The sequence below is a fragment of the Sebastes umbrosus genome, chromosome 2 (assembly GCF_015220745.1).
Source record: "Sebastes umbrosus isolate fSebUmb1 chromosome 2, fSebUmb1.pri, whole genome shotgun sequence".
Lineage (NCBI taxonomy): Eukaryota > Metazoa > Chordata > Actinopteri > Perciformes > Sebastidae > Sebastes > Sebastes umbrosus.
Window position 1 is genome coordinate 23,319,950 of NC_051270.1, and position 18,344 is coordinate 23,338,293.

Here is an 18,344-nt window from a genome sequence, read left to right on the forward strand (position 1 = left end):
TACTACTTCCGGTGAAATATTACAGTATGCAACGCTGCACTACGGCAGCATAAATATCCCACAATGCAATTCAATAGTAACGACAACGTTCATAACAGACGTTGACGGACAGCTCTGTAACGTCAATAACGCTTCAATTTAAGTGTAAGTATAAGATTTCACTTTGCTATATTTTAAATTAATTCAGACTTTGATTCTCACAAATCATCGTTTTAGTCACACGAGGTTGGCACAGGTTACCATGGTTACACGTCTCCAACCGGCAAGGAGGCTCTCAGGAAGTGATGACGTAAATTACTGCTCAGTGTGTCCGAAAAGATGCATACTACTGTTTATTCACACAAAAGTATATTGAAAGATAGTACCCATAGTAGTACATTCTATGCGATTTTGGACGCTCTCTTCAGGGAAGGTGGCACATACCATTTGTCAGACACCCAACAATTTGTCTTTTCTCAAAACATCCCAGGTATTTAAAATTGAAGACAGCACCAAAACACAAATATTGTTTAAATGCAGCTATGGTTCATCACGATCCCTGTGAGCCTGTTACATTAAGAAGTGGGAGGGATATTATAAGTGGAAATAGAATCTTCCATATTTTTAACATTTTACTGCCCCTTTGGACAGCTGTATTCAAACTCATAATGCTTGCATGGAAATGTAAGAATTTGTCCAAAATGAATTTGAATGTTTCTCATCGACTCAGTCCTGTCGGTGGATGCAGTTTTACTGTTACTACTTGTACCAGCAGAATCAAATCATGTTTGAAACCACACACATCCAAGAACCATCTAAACACCCCATTAAAACCATTACTATTCCATGGTACCTCTGAAAACAGGGTCAACCCGTCTTTCACAAAAGACTTCCATGGATGCTGCTACTTCCGGCGCGTCCAACCTCATGCCCTCACGTTCTCATTGTTTTGATTTGATCTGGAAAAATGTGAGAAATGCAGTCAATCAGCAAAATATAGAGCAAGTTGTGTAAAAAAACAATTAAAAAATCAGCGTATAATTATGTATTGTGTTATGAATATTATGTACCACTGTCTCTCATAATGGTGGGAACCAGCATACTGAGCAGCATGTGGATCAACAGCAGAGAAATGGATCATGCTGCTGGAGCAGATTGAGAAGTTTCTATGGATGTTTGGACTCCATGTAAATGCTGTGAACCAAACAGAGCTCTAAGCCTTTCAGAGTCACCTTTCGAGCCTTGAAACCTGAGTATTTGATACTCTAGGTATAGACTTCAGGTGGAGCACACTGCTTTGTGAATTAGATATCGGACATCAGCACCACCCTTATTGAGGGATGCTTGATTTACGAGGTGCAATAGGAAGCCAAAAGGCTGTAGGTGATGAGTTTTAGACATACTGTACTAAGCAGTGTTGCGATACACCGGTACTGATAAACGTGATATTTACTTTTGTACAGCTATAGTTACTATATACTATAGTTATAGTTTGTAATTAATTTGCCAAAACAGAGACAAAACGGATCGCATTATGATTATTATTTTCAAACTTTCTATGGATATCACGATGATACCGTTATTGTGAAATCTTTTAGCCGCCGTGATAATCATGTATTAAAAATGTGATATCGTGACAGACCTAACTGTACTGTTAGTACAGATTGACCTTGTGGTTCACTCAGCTACTCTAAGACTAAAATCACAATTACACAGTAAACATGGTAAGGAAAATATATATATATACATATATATATATATATATATTTTAAATACAATATTTTACAGCTATGCAGGAACACAATAAATAACACTTATAAAACACCCAGTACTCACTGCATAATTTGATCTATGGAAGGATTTGAATGAAAGCGTTCAACATAATAAAAAGAAAAGAAAATGATGTTGATGTAGTGGAACAGACTTCGCAGGTTAATACAAAGTTATGTGCAGTCAAACTTTCAGTCATAAACACATATGCATCAAAACAAACATATAGTCCATTTTGATGTGGAGAAAAACAAAGATAAATTCTACACGTGTAGGATTCAAAGACTATTTTTGGCCTTCTATGCCTTTATTTATAGTGACAGTGACAGTAGTTATCAAAGGGAGAGAGAGCGGGGATGACATGCATCAAAGAACCCTGGGTAAGGACTCAGCCTCTGGACATGGGCCGCACGCTCTTCCAGGTGAGCTACTGGGGCGCCCCCATGTGTAGGATTAACTGGGAACATGTTTGTTTTGGCTTTAAATGAGGATGAAAGATAATAAACTTGTAATAGAAACAAAACTATATCCTTGGAAATTTCACAATTATAAACACCGAAACTACATCATCCAACAATAAACTAATAGGCCAATTGATGAGAGTTTAAAGTAAAAATAGTAGACATACAAAAATACATAAAATGCATACAGTAAATAAAGATTTGGTTCTCCTTGCTAATTAACTGTGGCCATGTCTGCACTAGGTGGCTAATGTTAAACTTGAAGTTATACAACTACTTTAAGTCCATAACACAGCGTGCCGACCGTTATCTACCGTAGGTAATACACCTACTATGGATAAGTACCTCATACAACCCCACTTCAAAACACCCGAACTATCCCTTTAATAATGAATAAAATGTCTACCAAACTCCACTCTGAGCTCAGCACACCATGATACTCCCACTCTCACTCATATGAACTCTCAACATACCTTGTAACCAGTCGACTCCCTCCTGTAAACCTTCTCCTTTCAGAGCATCGGTGGCACTGAAACAAATCAACACGTCATATTAAAAAAAAATTCAATTTATTTATTTTTTTTTTTGGGTGTGGAAATAAGTGTGCATGTATGTTCATACCAGATGTGCCAGGGTTTATCTTTGATGTTCTCCAAACAGAGCAGCTGTGAGACCTTGACAGAAGACACAGCATCCCTGACATCCATCTTGTTGGCAAAGAACAGGATGGGAATCCTCCTGTGTTTAATATCTGTTGTGAGAGTAAGAGGGTGATGTCGGAACGTTACTGTTATAAATCAGTTATGTTATTCAGTTCTGCTAATTAATAGGAAGAATATTGTGAAACCAAGGCAACTTGAAACAAATATATAAATTGTGTTATTGGCAAAAACAAAATGTGTGCTCGCTTTACTAAACACCCGTCTTTGCGTAGTTTGGACTGAAAATAGCCCAACAGTTTGAGACACAACAGTTAACAGTTAACAGGGCTGGGATTCAAACCCAAGTTCAAGAATAATGCTAAATGTACATGAGCGTACCGGGATGGTTTAGTAATGTGTCCAGTTCTTCTTTGGCTACGACCATCCTCAGTTTGTCTGCACTATCAATGACAAATATGATAGCCTGGCCTTCCCTGAGAAACACAAAAAGAGATAACAGGAATTAACATCAAACGGCAAATTGTATTGTAATTGTTTTGTAGCACTGGCACACTCACTTATAGTAGTGTTCCCAAAGGTTTCTGTATCTGCCTTGACCAGACATGTCAAACACTGTGAAGGAAAGACTACAAGAAGAGAAGAGAGAAAATGTTTGTACAGGGTTAAACACAATATATCAACACGTTCTCATCCAAACTCGTCACATACCGCTGCTTTATCACGCTCCTTGGCGTCACTTTATTTTCAACATCAAAACCACTATAGTTACCTTTGGCGTCACTTTATGTTTAGGCAACAAAACCACCATAGTTAGGTTTAGGAAAGAAATACATGGTTGAGCTTAAAACTACTACGTTTGTCAGTGAAAATGATTCTAAATGTTGTGAACATGGGACACGAAGGAACAGCTGATTGTAACGTGACGAACAGGACACGAACAGCAATCTCCTGGAAGAGAGCCTCATGTTTGTTTACCCATCTACCTCCCCTCTCACCCGCCCGCTGTGTCTCTTTTGCTCTTTAAACTACATCACCACACTCCCGGCCGCGTTTACTGTTGCCGCGGATGGGTTTACATTATATTTAATGGAACGCCCGGTGCATTTCATACCATTACTTAAGGGTGCCTTGTGCAGTGGTACCAAACGCCGACGGCCATGACAAAGCATCCCTATTTAACACCACGAGAATGAGAAGGGGCTGAATATACGTATCTGTATAGCGCTATTATTATATGAATTTACTTGAGACAGAAATATGCAACTATTAAAAGATGACATAACATTTCTTGGACTACCAATTTATTAAATGTCCAACAAGTTGTTGTTTTATGATAAACAGCTACCTGGATGTCTTGAACTTCTCTATGCTGAAGCCAATGGTTGGGACGATGTCTTGTGCCTGAGCCTGGAAGACAAATACAGCAGCATATTGTGAAGAAAAACCTAAATAGGCAACATGTCTGAAAGTTCTTGCTAGTTCACCACAAAAATGCAAGGTTAACCATAAACAAGTGATCTGTAGTAGGGCTGCAACTATCGATTATTTACACTGTTGATTAATCTGTTGATTATTTTCTTGATTAATCGATTCGTTGTTTGGTCTATAAAATGTCAAAAAATGGTGAAAAATGTTCATCAGTGTTTCCCAAAGCCCAAGATGACGTCCTCAAGTGTCTTGTTTTGTCCACAACTCAAAGATATTCAGTTTACTGTCATAGAGGAGTAAAGAAACCAGAAAATAATCACATTTAAGAAACTGGAATCAGAGAATTCAGACTTTTTTTCTTAAAAAATATATATTTTATGAAGATAATGTGGATAAGTATAGGAAAACAGAGGCAATAATATGGAATATGGATGTGCACAACTCCTGTAATCACTAATTTGGCAGACATGAATATCACAAGTGCATGAGTGTGTGAGTGAAAACATTAGTTATGTCAGAAACTCACTGCTACTTTAGTCCTTTGCAGCGTCACTGTAGAAAAAGCATTGAGTAGACTTACATTAGAGGGCTTGAGTTGGTTGATGATGGTGGTTTTTCCACTGTTGTCCAGACCAAGACACAGCACATTCACCTCCTTCTTCAACCCCAGCCATCCGGCCAACTTGTCAAACAGCCCCATTGGCTAGCCAGCAACCACCAGCTGTCTGTCTGATTTACAAGAAAAAGGCCATAAAATACTCATCATTTTTATAATATAATAATTGTATAAGTAAGTTAAGTCCAACATAAGTTTATAATAATAAACAGTTAGATGGTAACAGCATCTCTTGCACAGATCCAGTTGTTTTAGAGGTTCACATTAGCACCTTTGTTGAAACAGAAACCAGAGGGACAAAGTTCTGCTCATCTATACTGATTAATTCTGACTTATTGCTCTGGGTAAAATGTGCTCCTGCAGTGCATACCAGAAATTAATATAATATTGCATAAAACTTATTTGAAATTATTCATTTGGCAGTATCTTCTAATTTACTTTTGTTGCTTTGAGGCAAACCTAGTGTGCATTTATCAGTGAATGGACTTTTGTTTTGATTGGGAAACAAACATCCCTTCCCATTGCCTAAGAAACTCTTTAACTAATTTCAAAGAGTATTGCTAACGTTTTCCCTGAGCCCATTTAGCATTAGCTGTTAGTTAATTAGCATTTAACACATTTCACCTAGTTTATTGTTAATGTTAGGAAAAGACGTTTGTGTTTATTAGTTACAGAGCAACAGCTCCTTGCAGCTATCAAGGCAAGGCAAGGCAAGGCAAGGCAGCTTTGTTTGTATAGCACATTTCAGCAACAGGGCAATTCAAAGTGCTTTACATAAACATTCAAGAACATTAAGACAAAGTGCAAAAGAACATTAAGACATAATTAAAACAGTCATAAAAAGATAAAAACATTAAAGATTAGAAAATAAAACTTAAAGCTAGGATAGAAGCTAAAATAGAGTATGACACAGAAGAGTAAAAGCTCTAGTGCAGTATAAGATCATGATCTGGTTTAATAAAAGGCAGCAGCAAACAGGAAAGTTTTAAGCTTTGATTTAAAAGAACTCAGAGTTGTTGCAGTCCTGCAGGTTTCTGGGAGCTTGTTCCAGATATGTGGTGTATAAAAACTGAACGCTGCTTCTGCATGTTTAGTTCTGACTCTGGGGACACTAAGCAGACCTGATCCAGATGACCTGAGAGGTCTGGATGGTTCATAACATAGCAGAAGATCAGAAATGTATGTTGGCCCTAAACCATTTAGTGCTTTATAAACCAGCAGGAGTATTTAGAAATCAATTCTCTGAGAGACAGGGAGCCAGTGTAGAGACCTCAGAACTGGACTGATGTGATCCTTTTTCTTGGTCTTAGTGAGGACTCTAGCAGAGTGAGGACTCTTCTGAATCAGCTGCAGCTGTCTGATCCATTTTTTTAGGAAGACCAGTAAAGACACCTTTACAGTAGTGAAGTCGGCTGAAGATAAATGCATGGACTAGTTTTTCCAAATCCAGCTGAGACATCAGTCCTCTAATTCTTGCTGCATTCTTCAGGTGATAGTAGGCTGTCTTTGTAATTGTCTTAATGTGGCTGTTAAAGCTCAGGTCAGAGTCCATGACTACACCAAGACTGTTGGCTTGGTCCGAGCTTTTTAACATCACAGATTGTAACACACAGATAGCATTATGTCGCCTGCTGTTAGCTTAATGCTAACGTGCTTACAGGTCTAACGTAATTAACATTCATTAACAGCTAACGCTATATAGTTAATCTCTTGTTGTTACTGTTGCTAGCTAGCCTTAGCTAACCTCCAGCTGCTAGGTTACTTACTGTAGCTTTGCTGGATGTTAACGTGTGCAGTAACATTAAACTATCTAACTAACATTTTCACAAGACACACATGAGAGACAACATGAAGTAACGTTGAGCTAACTAACCGTGTCTGGAACACAAGGCTATTGGAAAGGAGGCTAGGTCACGCGTCATAATACCGGTGGGTATTGCACATGCGCAGTAGAATCTGGTCGGCACTCGCCGAAATTGAGCCAATCGCAACGCAGCTTCAGTTACACTGCGCATGCGTCATACCCTACACTCCAAGACCCATGTCCTAACCTCCATCTATAGGCCTTGCCTTGAACCTAACTTAGCTAGCTTAACGTTATAGCTGCTACAGTTAGCGTTAAAGCATTATCCTTTCACCCAGACTGTGTTGTTAGAGCTGGATCTTACCTGTATTTTAGCCTTGAGGTGTTGCTTTCAGGATGCACTTTAAATGAGCAGGGTCAGACCAGTGTTTCATTCATTTCTCCTCTACTCTCTCTCTCTCTCTCTCATGCTCCTATAGCCAACAGAGGAAACAGATATTTACACTGTGCTGTTGCTGGGAGACCAGTCAGCTGACTCCAGACTGCCACCTGCAGGACAAGCATGCTGCCTCCCACCTGCTGCTGCTGGAGAATAAAGGTATATACAGGAGTATACATGAAGAAAAAACAAAGAAAAATACATAAATAAACAAATAAATAAATATGCAGAAATTAACCACTTCCTGCAAAAAAAATCTTAGGCTTTTGAGGTTAAAATTGAAAAAGTAATAGTTACCCTACTGTGTATTTACACATTATGCATTTCGTTTTTGTTCCTTGAATTATTTTCTACCCCCTCTTTTATTTTTGTTATTATATTATTTTTGTTATAATTTAGGTTATCGTTCCTATCCAATTGTGCCTTGTATGTTAGAAGTATTGAGTTTAGATTACAATGCCTTAATGTTTGTAAATTAATTTTCTTCAATAAAAAAAATAAATAAATGAAAAGAAAAACAAAGGAAAAATAAATAAATAAACAAATAAATAAATGTGCAGGAATTACCGATAAAAAAAAGGAAACCACTTCCTGCAAAAAAAATCTTTTGAGGTTAAAATTGAAAAAGTAATAGTTTATGTTGAGTATGATGCAACTTTACACTACTGTGTGTTCACAGCACTTTATTTATTCATTTTTTCTTTTACTTACCAATTATCTCAGTTTTTGTTTTTTTCAGTTTTTGTTTTATCCCTGCAATTGCATTTGTAAGTTCACTATGCAAATCCCTTTGGACAATCATAGTAAAATATGGACAATGAATTGAAAAACATATGCCTTTATGAAAAAAAACAGTATACTATAGCATACTATACTATACTATAGTTCTAAAAATAACTAAGGCTGTCAATTGATTGCAATATTTAATCGCAATTAATCGCATGATTGTCCATGATTCATATCGCACCTTGTTCAAAATGTACCTTGAAGGGAGATTTGTCAAGTATTACTCTTATCAACATGGGAGTGGGCAAATATTCTTGCTTCATGCAAATATATTTATTATTATCCAGAAACCCTCACAGGTACTACATTTAGCATAAAAAATATGCTCAAATCAAAACATGGCAAATTCAAGCCCAACAGGCAACAACAGCTGTCAGTGTGTCAGTGTGCTGACTTGACTATGACTTGCCCCAAAGCTGCATGTGATTATCATAAAGTAGGCATGTCTGTAAAGGGGAAACTCGTGGGTCCCCAAAGAACCCAGGTTTTCTAGTTTCATATGAGTGCCAGTATCTTCACTCAAGCTTTAAATCTGAGCCCGCTACAACCTCCGGATGATCGCTTGCATTAATGTGTTAATTATAATGTTAATTAATTAATGTGTAACTTTGACATCCCTATAAAATCACATATTTTCCCATTGTCTCAGGCTCTTTAAGGTCTGTATGCCTTTCAGCTATAACCTACCACAAGCACCCATTTGACAAACTCACCTGACACTTCTTCATGTCCAGAAAACGTGTCAGTCTCTTGAGTGACAATTAAGAGGACAGTTATTGTGCATGTGTGTGTTTGAGAGAGAGAGCGCATCCATGGATACTTATGTGTGTGTGTGTTAATGTCCATGAGCAATTAAGCGCCTGCTTTGAAGAGAGGTAGATGTTGGAGCCTGGGGTGGTTAAAGTCTGAGAGAAAACGAAGTATTAAAATAGGGTTGTTTATTAAGGAACAAACATACTGAATAAAACATAACTTTCACAAGACTTTTTGTACAAGACATACTGCATTATCATGAGGATAGAACGTACATTTCTATAAAATCTTTTGACATTCAGCGGTCTTCAGTTCAAAAAACATGATTGTATTTACCATTCTGTCGATCTTTACTTCTGGTGAATTATTTCATTAACCAGCTGGAAAGGTTGTTATTAAAATCACACACTGTACCATTCACTACCATACCTTCTATCCTCTCCATGTCTTTTCTGGTCATGAGGTAACTGACTTGAGACCATTCAAAGTCAATAGAAACCATTGGATTGTCACTTGGAAAGAGCAGAGGTATTGGTGAACACTTGAATAGACACTAGAGAAAAGAAGTCCTAAATTCAAGTGGATGCTAGTAGTTGCTGAGATAATAAAGAGACCGCATTCGGCCAACGCTGACAGAGGTTGGTTGTTGTGGAGGCTGTATTGATAATGATCCAGAAGTTGATGAGTGTGTATTAACTAGAGCAAGTGTGTGTGTCTAGCAGCGGACCGCTCTCACATGAGCAGCGTGTGGTACCTGCTACACCCAACAGTCTGGTGTTTGTGCAATTAGTTGAATGACGATGTCAAGGAAGTCTGGTTTGTTTCCGGCTCGGTGTGTACACACACACACACACACACACACACACACAGTCTGTCTCTGTGCGAGGGTCTCACACTTGAAAGCCACTCTGTTGGATGTGGTGAAGCTGCAAGCGAAGGGACTGTATGCTGCTTATGATTCTCCTCTGGTGGCCAATCAAACAGATCCCGATACGCCGGATGTCGCTGAAGGGGAGAAGAAGAGGATTTACAGCAGACCCACTGGTACATCCTGACAAGCATGCAATAAAGTTGTGTCACCTCACTTTAACCTGCAACAAGCACACTGGGAAAACTTGATAATGTGAACAATAATCATATTTAGAATAGAGGGACAAAGTACTGTAATACTAGTATTAGTAGTAATATAGTTACACATAAATACATGGACAGATTATGAGACAATGGGTCCTGGGCACAGACATGTAAACCCCCCCTCCCACCTCTCCTACATAAGAACAAGAGCTACAGATTTAAAGAGACAGCTTTTTGGTCATTTTGCATCTCTTTGTAGATGTATTTTGTCTCTTTTTGGTGGTTTTGTGTCTCTTTTTTGAGATTTTGCATCTCTTATTTGTCGTATCCTGTCTCTTTTTTAGTCATTTTGCGTATTTGTTGTTGTATCTGGTCTCTTTTCGGTCACTTTGCATCTCTTGGTTGTCGTATCCTGTCTCTTTTTGGTCGCTTTGCATCTCTTTGTAGACGTTTTGCGTCTCTTTGTGGTTTTATCCTGTCTCTTTTTGGTTGTTTTGCGTCTCCTTTTGGTCGCTTTGCGTCTCTTTATAGATGTTTTGCGTCTCTTTGTAGATGTTTTGCGCCTCTTTTTGTCGTATCCTGTCTCTTTTCGGTCATTTTGCATCTCTTTGCTGTCGTAACCTGTCTCTTTTTGGTCGCTTTGCATCTCTTTGTTGTTGTATCCTGTCTCTTTTTGGTCGCATTGCGTCTCTTTGTAGACGTTTTGCATCTCTTTGTTGTTGTATCCTGTCTTTTTTCGGTCACTTTGCGTTTTTGTTGTCGTATCCTGTCTCTGCGGTTACCTTGCATCTCTTTGTAGACATTTTGCGTCTCTTTTTGGCCGCTTTGCATTTCTTTGTAGAAGTTTTGCGTGTCTTTGTTGTTGTATTCTGTCTCTTTTTGGTTGTTTGTGTCTCTTTTTGGTTGTTTTGTGTCTCTTTTTGGTGGTTTAATGTCTCTTTCTGACTTCCCAACAAGAAATGTTAGCAGTAACTTCAAACTGAGGCTCTGGCCCAGGGGCCCCCTAACCTGTTGGATCCCTCTGCCTGCTCCCAGTACGCCCATTCAGTAATCTGTCCATGCATACATACACATACTGAACAGATCATTTCTTGCCAAAGCTTAGTAGTGGAATCAGTTTTATTGCAAATTCACCATTTTTCTCTTCCTTTGATGCCCGTTTCCTTTTAGTGTGCTTTTAGATACTGTAGCTGCACTCTGTATAATTGTGCTTCACTCACTCTATACTCATGGTCGAAATGGAATCCAGTGTTGTGTATCCTGCTGCAAGGAAGTTGTTCTTATACTGGCTCATTTTGATGGAGTCGAGCCAGTCGCCGATAGAGATGAAGAGAGGGTAGTCTGGCATGTCCTCTGGGGAGTCAGGGTAGCTGAGATGGAAAGCAGAAAGTTCAGGAATACAAAGAGAAACGTTAGCATATTGTTGATCTGAATATAAAATATTTGCCATTACAGTAGTTTTGAACGATAAACTGTGTGTACAACCTTCCCTATGAAGTTTACATAACTTATACTGTAGTTGGGCTAAAACATGCAAAACCATCAGTTTGGTCCTTTCACAGAGTGTCTGTATATATTGATACTTACCTGTGCACATCATTCACCAGAGTGAGCAGACTACTGGGATTAATTATGAGTTTGTCCATGAAAGAGAGCACGTTGTTGAAGCGTGGGCGCTGGTTCGACTCCTTCTGCCAGCAGTGCAACATCAACTGGTGCAGCGTCACAGGGCAGCCCATCGGTGCTGGTAGACGGTATCCTTCTTCAATTGATAAAATGACCTGAGATGAACATCAACAAGTTGAGTACAAATGACAAATGATTTTTTGTGTTGACCGTGCTTTAGTGGTTATTGAGTTTTAATGTGATCAGTAGCTTACATCTTGATTGGACATCTCCCAGTATGGCCTCTCACCATATGACATCACCTCCCACATGACGATGCCGTAGCTCCATACATCACTAACTGTGGAAAACTTTCCATAAGCAATAGCCTCTGGTGCCGTCCAGCGTATTGGTATCTTTCCTCCCTGGCAGAAAAACAACAACACAGATTAAAGCTACTGTAATAACTGTCAGACTGTAATATCCTGCAGTGACTGTAAGATCCACACTCACTGTAGCAGTGTAGGCTGATTCAGTGTCGTCTTCAAAGACTCTGGACATGCCAAAATCAGACACCTTACACACCAAGTTTTCATCCACCAAGATGTTGCGAGCGGCGAGGTCTCTGTGAATGTAACCCATATCTGAAAGATAGGTCATGCCCACTGTGATGCCGCGCAGCATGCCGACCAGCTGGAGCACCGTGAACTGCCCATCACGTGTCTGGAGTCGTTGTGAGAAAGAGAGAGAGAGAGAGGACAAATATGATGCATGGAGGACAATATTTCCTCCGGAAACAGGTGTACATCTGTGAATATTCCTCTCACCCGGAGGAAAGAATCAAGTGCTCCATTCTCCATGTACTCAACGACTATCATTACTGGTCTGCCTGAGGAAAAAGGTAAAAGATGGGATTTTAGTGACAAACGGAGGAAAAGAGACTAAAGTAAAGAATATCGTGAACTGATGCGGAAGAGGAAAAACACCTATATGCAAAAGCACACACAGACAGATAGACATATAGAGCTTACTCCTAGTGACCACTCCTTCCAGCCTGATGATGTTGGGGTTGTCAAACTGTCCCATGATTGAAGCCTCACGCAAAAAGTCTCGCCTCTGTTGGTCCATATAGCCACCTTTAAGTGTCTTTATTGCCACAGCAATGTCCATCCTTCCAGGGATGCGCAGCCGACCGCTACAGACTTCTCCAAATTCACCTGTCAAAACAACACAACACATAAAAGGGTGCAAAATCTGTCACATATCATAAGACAATGGTTTCCAACCTGGGGGTTGACAAAGTTTCAGGGGGGGAGGGTTGATTTTAAAGGGTGTAAGACACCCTTTTTTTTAAAATATACAGTTGGCCTATAATCTCGCCATTTCATTCAGTTCTGTTAAGAAAACTAAATGAAATTGTTATTTTTAAAGTTTAGATTATTATTTAAGATATAAACAGGATAAGGGCACGGTAAAGAACCTGAAAGTTATATTCACAGAGCTTTCTCTCTCTGCTGAAAACCCTCGTCCTGCGTTCGTAGAGCATGCAGTTAAAACAACCAAAGATATAACAGAACAATGGCCAAGCATGAGGGAGAAGAAAACACTGAGTTTGTCCAGAAAAATTAACATATTAAGTATTTATGATTGTTAAAAATGAGAACAAATAAATAATACAGAAAGAATTGTATTAAAAAACCTAGAAATAACAGGAATACTCATCTCTGATGCAATATTCACGGCATATAATCTGCTCAAAATTCATCCAAATCCCTCGTTTTACACAAATTTCCTGCAGTTATTGCGTTCACCATTTGGATTAATTGTATAGTTTATCAGTAGTTCTTTACGGTTATTGTTATGCATTAAATATAATATGAAATATCTATAAAATATGTCACTTATTCAGGGGTTGTCAGTTTACTCAATGATAGGAAAAGGGTTCCCTTAAGGAAAAAGGTTGGGAACTAGTGCCATAAGAGTTATTCCAAATAGTGTTCAATTTACTGCAACTCTGTGAAATAGTGAAAACAATACATTTATTCAGTGATGACTGCCCATATAATTTGTCATTATTTCCTGCTCTTTGTAAAGTACAAATGTATGCTTTTGCTTTCAATAAATCAGGTGAATTAAACATTATGATTCACAGTTTGTTAATCAATTCAAACTTGTAATTGAAACAAAAGAGAAATATGGAAACATGACAGAATACTGCTGTTTAAACATCTGTAAGTACACACTGCCTCCACCAGATGGAGTTAATGTTACAGAAACTAGACAACCTTCATAATTACTCATGGGCTAAATAGCAGACACAATCTGTTCGACTTAATGAACCATTGAACATTATTAGTCATAGTCAGCAGCACTGGCTTGGCTCCCCTAAAGTACAATACCATAAACTACTTTAAAATCTGCGTGCTAAGAAAAAATTAAATTAAAACTTTATGAGGTTTAACATTTCTTATAAAATAAAAATATTACTCAACATAAAAGGTGACCATTTCTCCAACACAGGTACTAGACAACCGTCGTAGGGACATTTTTACAATATTCCTGTGTAACCCTAAATAGGAATTTAGGAAATATCCAGACACACACACTAGATAACCTCTTCTATCTGGTTACCATCACGCATTAGAATAATTGATGTATTCCTCTAGCACACAGGTGACACCTGTGCTGTTCCTGCCATAAATACAGGGAACACATGTACAGTATACAGTATGAGTTAATGCTTGTATACATTTGTGTATGTGAGTATTTAGATATGTGTATCCATTTTACCTGCACCGATCACCCTCTCGATGCATATGTATGAGGGGTCTATCTCTTTGGCAAATTCCTCCACAGCCTGAGTGGGGTCTTCATACGTGTCTGGATCCACATAGGTCTTTATCCCAGAGAACGGGACTGGAAGAGAAGAAATATTACAATTACAATAGTTTACAACATATCATATTGGAATATGAAACCACACACACACACACACACACACACACACACATCTCAAACACAATGATAATCTGCAGAAATGTCCATGGCGAACACTCAAGTTTACAGACGTGCGTTGGCACCGTTAGCACTTCTTACGGTATAATAATAATGGAAACATGGAACTCATGCAGATCAGATTATTTGTGCACGGTGGTGGAAGAAATACTCAGACCTACGACAGTGTAGAAATACTCTGCTACAAGCAAAAGGCCTGCATTCAAAATCTTACTTAAGTTATCAGATTTTAAAATACTTTTCTTAAACACAACTTTAATCCATGTAGAATAAGGTCTTACAATTTACTCTACAACGTGTATGAAACTCTTACACATTCGTTTTTTGTGTGTTTTGTGAACCACGATGTCGTCATTTTCTTAATTTATTCAAAATGCAGAATGAATCTTTCATTCGGACGCTTTTGCCTGCATAAAGATGTTATCTTTGTACTACGGTGCTGCAGGAAATTTGGATATATTGAAGCATATGATGTAATTTTTATTGAGGCTGTGCGAGAAGTTGATTCTGGCTTCAGCTGTATGAGACCACAATTAATGTTGTATTTGCTTCCACTGTAAGTTTTTTTCTCTGTTATTTCGTCAAGGGATGGAGGAAAAACGGCAAAAAAAAGGAGCTCAGAAAGAAAATGCCCCAGAGCAGCGTATATAAAGACATTGCAGGCAGCCAGGCTTCAGTATCCTCCTCCCTGGCTGGGGCTGGGGACGATGCTGCAGTGAGCGCTGTGCATGATGACTGGCACAAATGATAAGTTGAAGCAGCCCCTGGTACACCTCGAGCAGATGAGCTGGGGACTAAATGTACTTTATAGCTCTGTCAGCTCATATTGTAGAGGGTTGAAGGCTTCGTCTGAGATAGATTCCAGTTTGGAGTCTACACTCTGCCTCTGTCTCCAGGGTGTCTAAGCTCAGCTCTATAACAGAACAAGCCTTTTCTTACAGTTTGTTGAGCCTGCTGGCATCCCCTGTCTAGGTGATGCCTCCGCAGCACACAAGAACAGACAAACAAGAAAGGACTGTGGTAGGCGAGGATTAGAACTACTCAAATTATTTCATCATATTTGAAGAAAAGGCTCATAATGTACATGCATATTTGTATCAGCAAGATTGTTATCAGTCTTCATCATGAGCTGCAAGTAAAACAAGATGATATGCAAAATTAAAAAAAGTATGACTAGATAATTCTGCAGCAAAAGTCGATCCAACTTTCTGTACACTGGGGGAAAAGGAGAAAGCATAAAGACAAACAGTAGTTGTGCACACATATGGTGCCTTCAAATGAAACTTGTGAGCTTGTGTTTACAAGCTGTGTACACAATATGCTTGGCGTTCAAGTGGTTAAGTCGTGAGAACACCGCTGCTAAGCAACGGCAATATTAACATTTCTGTCGGCGTCTAGAAGCCACAGAGGCTAACAATTGAGCAAGCTGGCAAGTGGGTAACATAATGCAGTAAATGCAAAGGCATAATGACAGAGGAAAAAGATGAGGCCGTTGAGAATATCAACATTTTCCTCAGACATATTATAAAATGAGAAAGCAAAACAATAAACAACTAAAATTACAATATATCAACTTATTATGCACCGAGAAATCAACTTCCGTGGCATCTGCCATTTCTGACCAAATCAACAGACACGTCACAACTCGTGAACTCAGAGCTTTCAGAAACTTTCCACTTACGAGGTTGTGAATACCACAAGAGGGTCCATATGGACTCTTCTCCTGAACACGGTAAACACGTCCCCATTTGAAGACACCAATACATGCGGGCCTTGTGTCCGTTTCTTTCCGTGTGTGTGTCTTTGTGGAGGTATTGGTATGTCAGCATGTTACAATATTTTCATTCACAGTCCTTCTTTCGGATCAATCCCAAATCCCCAAATCTGGCCCACAGATAAGACGGTAGAATGGTTGGATTTGTCTCGGGAGCCACACTTGTGTCCCTGCAGGCCTCGGATCGAATCCTACAAGAGCTCTCTCACTGAACTGTCTTAGTAAATTACAGGACACCATTTTGTTCCCCAAGAATGCTGCTGCGCCTCCCCTGTGGCGCCAATCAATAACTCTGTTTGTATCTGCAATTGTTGAGCCACACTTGGGTCAATCCTGTAATTCTTAAAATGGAACAGCGGTTACCCGAGTTTTGGCACATTCCAATAATCGGTGAGTGGTGGATCAGGATAAAAACTGCATTAAAAAAAAAACTCTGAGGCAAACTGTGACCGCTCTTTGAATAGCTTGTGTCAAAGTTAAAGCCCTGGGAGGTGGAGCATGCAGTCTGTTGAAGAATGCATGCTCAACAATGTGAGAAGACATACAAGCAATTAAAAGCACACACACAATAAAAAACATGATATACAGTACCGTGTCCACTGTGGAAGCGAGTCCTCCTCTTCTCCTCTGACTTCATCCTGGCTTTAATGTACCCCTGACACCTGTACAGGTGAACCAGATGGCCACAGAGTAAGAATCACCTTCATCACCACATAAACCTTATTTTTCCTCACCATCCTCAACCCTCTCAGTGTTAAATTAGTTGACATTATCGGCAGAAGACAATCACGGCATCTAACAGATTTACTGCCGTCGTGACAAAAGGTGGAAAAGTGAACATTTGAAACTGTTGCCGCATCACCAGTCGTTTGCTTTGTAAAGACATCTCTGGTGTAAAAACAGAGACACATTTCCCTCTTTTCTATAACCCATTCATTTAGAGCAATTTTTGTTCTTGCCTTTGTGTGGTTCTTTTTATTTTCTTCCATTTTCCAGCTTTTATCCTATTCACAGTCGCATGAGTTCAAAGCTTTCAAGGCTCAGTCTCCACAGAGAGGGAGAGTTGGGACAAAAGTAGCAATCAAACACTAGTATTCAGCAAAAAGAACAATGTGCATCCTCCATATACAAACCACACAGGAGAAGGCTGCCCTTTGAAAATGTTGCCATAGGATTAAAATACGCTGATACTTTGAAACCTTTGACTTTAGAGGAGTTTATTTGAATGAAAATAATTCAGAAGCCAATTTTTTTTATTTACTCAGTTGAACCTGGGTCAAAGAGAAATTAGAGATCAAGCAGGTTTTGTTAAGTTTCATTCATACTGTAGTCTTTCTGCCTCTGTATTGTGGCCCGATATTGGCACCTGAGAAGGCTGAAACAGTATATAACTGTCATCCACATCTCTCTAGTACACGTAATGGAGGGACAGGAGCAGGTTTCAGACAGATATCTGGTTAGCTCTGATGTGGGCTCACGTATACAGTAACAGACAGAAGGGAACCCAGAAATAGCAGAAGTAGATATCTGAGATTTTCCAAGAAATACAAACCTTTCCCAAAATACATTCATTGAATTGTTGACACATTTAATATGTGTTGAAATGTGGATTACACACACATCTTCAGGGCACGTCTTTGGACGCTGGTATGTTGTTAAACCTCATGCAAGAACCACTCGTACAAACAGATTTGTTCTTAAGAGGCACGTACACGTGTTTGACTAAAGGAGCAGTGTGTAGGATTTAGTGACATCTAGCGGTGAGGTTGCAGATTGCAACCAATTGAATACCCCTCCGCTCACTCCTCCCTTTCCAAGCGTTTCGGAGAACTACGGTGGCTTTCAGGTAACGTAAAAACGTGAAAGTCGCTCATTCTAAGCTAACGAAAACACAATGATTCTTAGTTTTAGGTGATTATACACTAATGAAAACATAATTATGAATATTATATTCCATTTCTGGGCTGCCGTGCAGTGGTTAGCACTATCGTCTCACAGCAAGAGGGTCGCAGGTTCAACCCCGGCTCGGGGCCCTTCTGTGTAGAGTTTGCATTTTCGTGGATTTTCTCCTGGTTCTCTGGTTTCCTCCCACAGTCCAAAGACATGCAGGTTAGGTTAATTGTTGACTCTAAATTGCCCGTAGGTGTGAATGTGAGTGTGAATGGTTGTCTGTCTCTA

The 18,344-nt window shown here is 39.2% G+C and overlaps 2 protein-coding genes across 3 annotated transcripts in view; both read right to left on the minus strand.

Moving 5' to 3' along the window:
- Positions 1–309: 309 nt before the first annotated feature.
- Positions 310–7,253, minus strand: arl6 (ADP-ribosylation factor-like 6). Of its 2 annotated transcripts, none has more exons than XM_037789311.1 (8): positions 7,085–7,253; positions 4,881–5,058; positions 4,218–4,279; positions 3,430–3,498; positions 3,251–3,345; positions 2,832–2,961; positions 2,684–2,739; positions 310–938 (listed from the first exon to the last, which is right to left on the minus strand). In XM_037789311.1, the coding sequence occupies exons 2-8, from the start codon at positions 4,998–5,000 to the stop codon at positions 913–915; spliced, it is 558 nt and encodes a 185-aa protein (XP_037645239.1). In that variant the 5' UTR covers positions 5,001–5,058; positions 7,085–7,253; the 3' UTR covers positions 310–912. The 2 variants fall into 2 exon arrangements, with proteins under 2 accessions (XP_037645239.1, XP_037645231.1); XM_037789303.1 differs by having other exon boundaries at positions 4,881–5,034; positions 7,085–7,250.
- Positions 7,254–8,868: 1,615 nt separating this feature from the next.
- Positions 8,869–18,344, minus strand: part of LOC119478400 (ephrin type-A receptor 6-like) — a 69,978-nt gene continuing 60,502 nt past the window's right edge. The window contains exons 12-20 of the mRNA XM_037753123.1: positions 16,758–16,828; positions 14,168–14,293; positions 12,409–12,594; positions 12,205–12,266; positions 11,891–12,100; positions 11,653–11,802; positions 11,360–11,553; positions 10,993–11,142; positions 8,869–9,703 (exon numbers count right to left, since the gene is read on the minus strand). Coding sequence (XP_037609051.1) covers positions 9,589–9,703; positions 10,993–11,142; positions 11,360–11,553; positions 11,653–11,802; positions 11,891–12,100; positions 12,205–12,266; positions 12,409–12,594; positions 14,168–14,293; positions 16,758–16,828 — 1,264 coding nt within the window. The 3' untranslated portion in view covers positions 8,869–9,588. The remainder of the gene's footprint in view (positions 9,704–10,992; positions 11,143–11,359; positions 11,554–11,652; positions 11,803–11,890; positions 12,101–12,204; positions 12,267–12,408; positions 12,595–14,167; positions 14,294–16,757; positions 16,829–18,344) is intronic.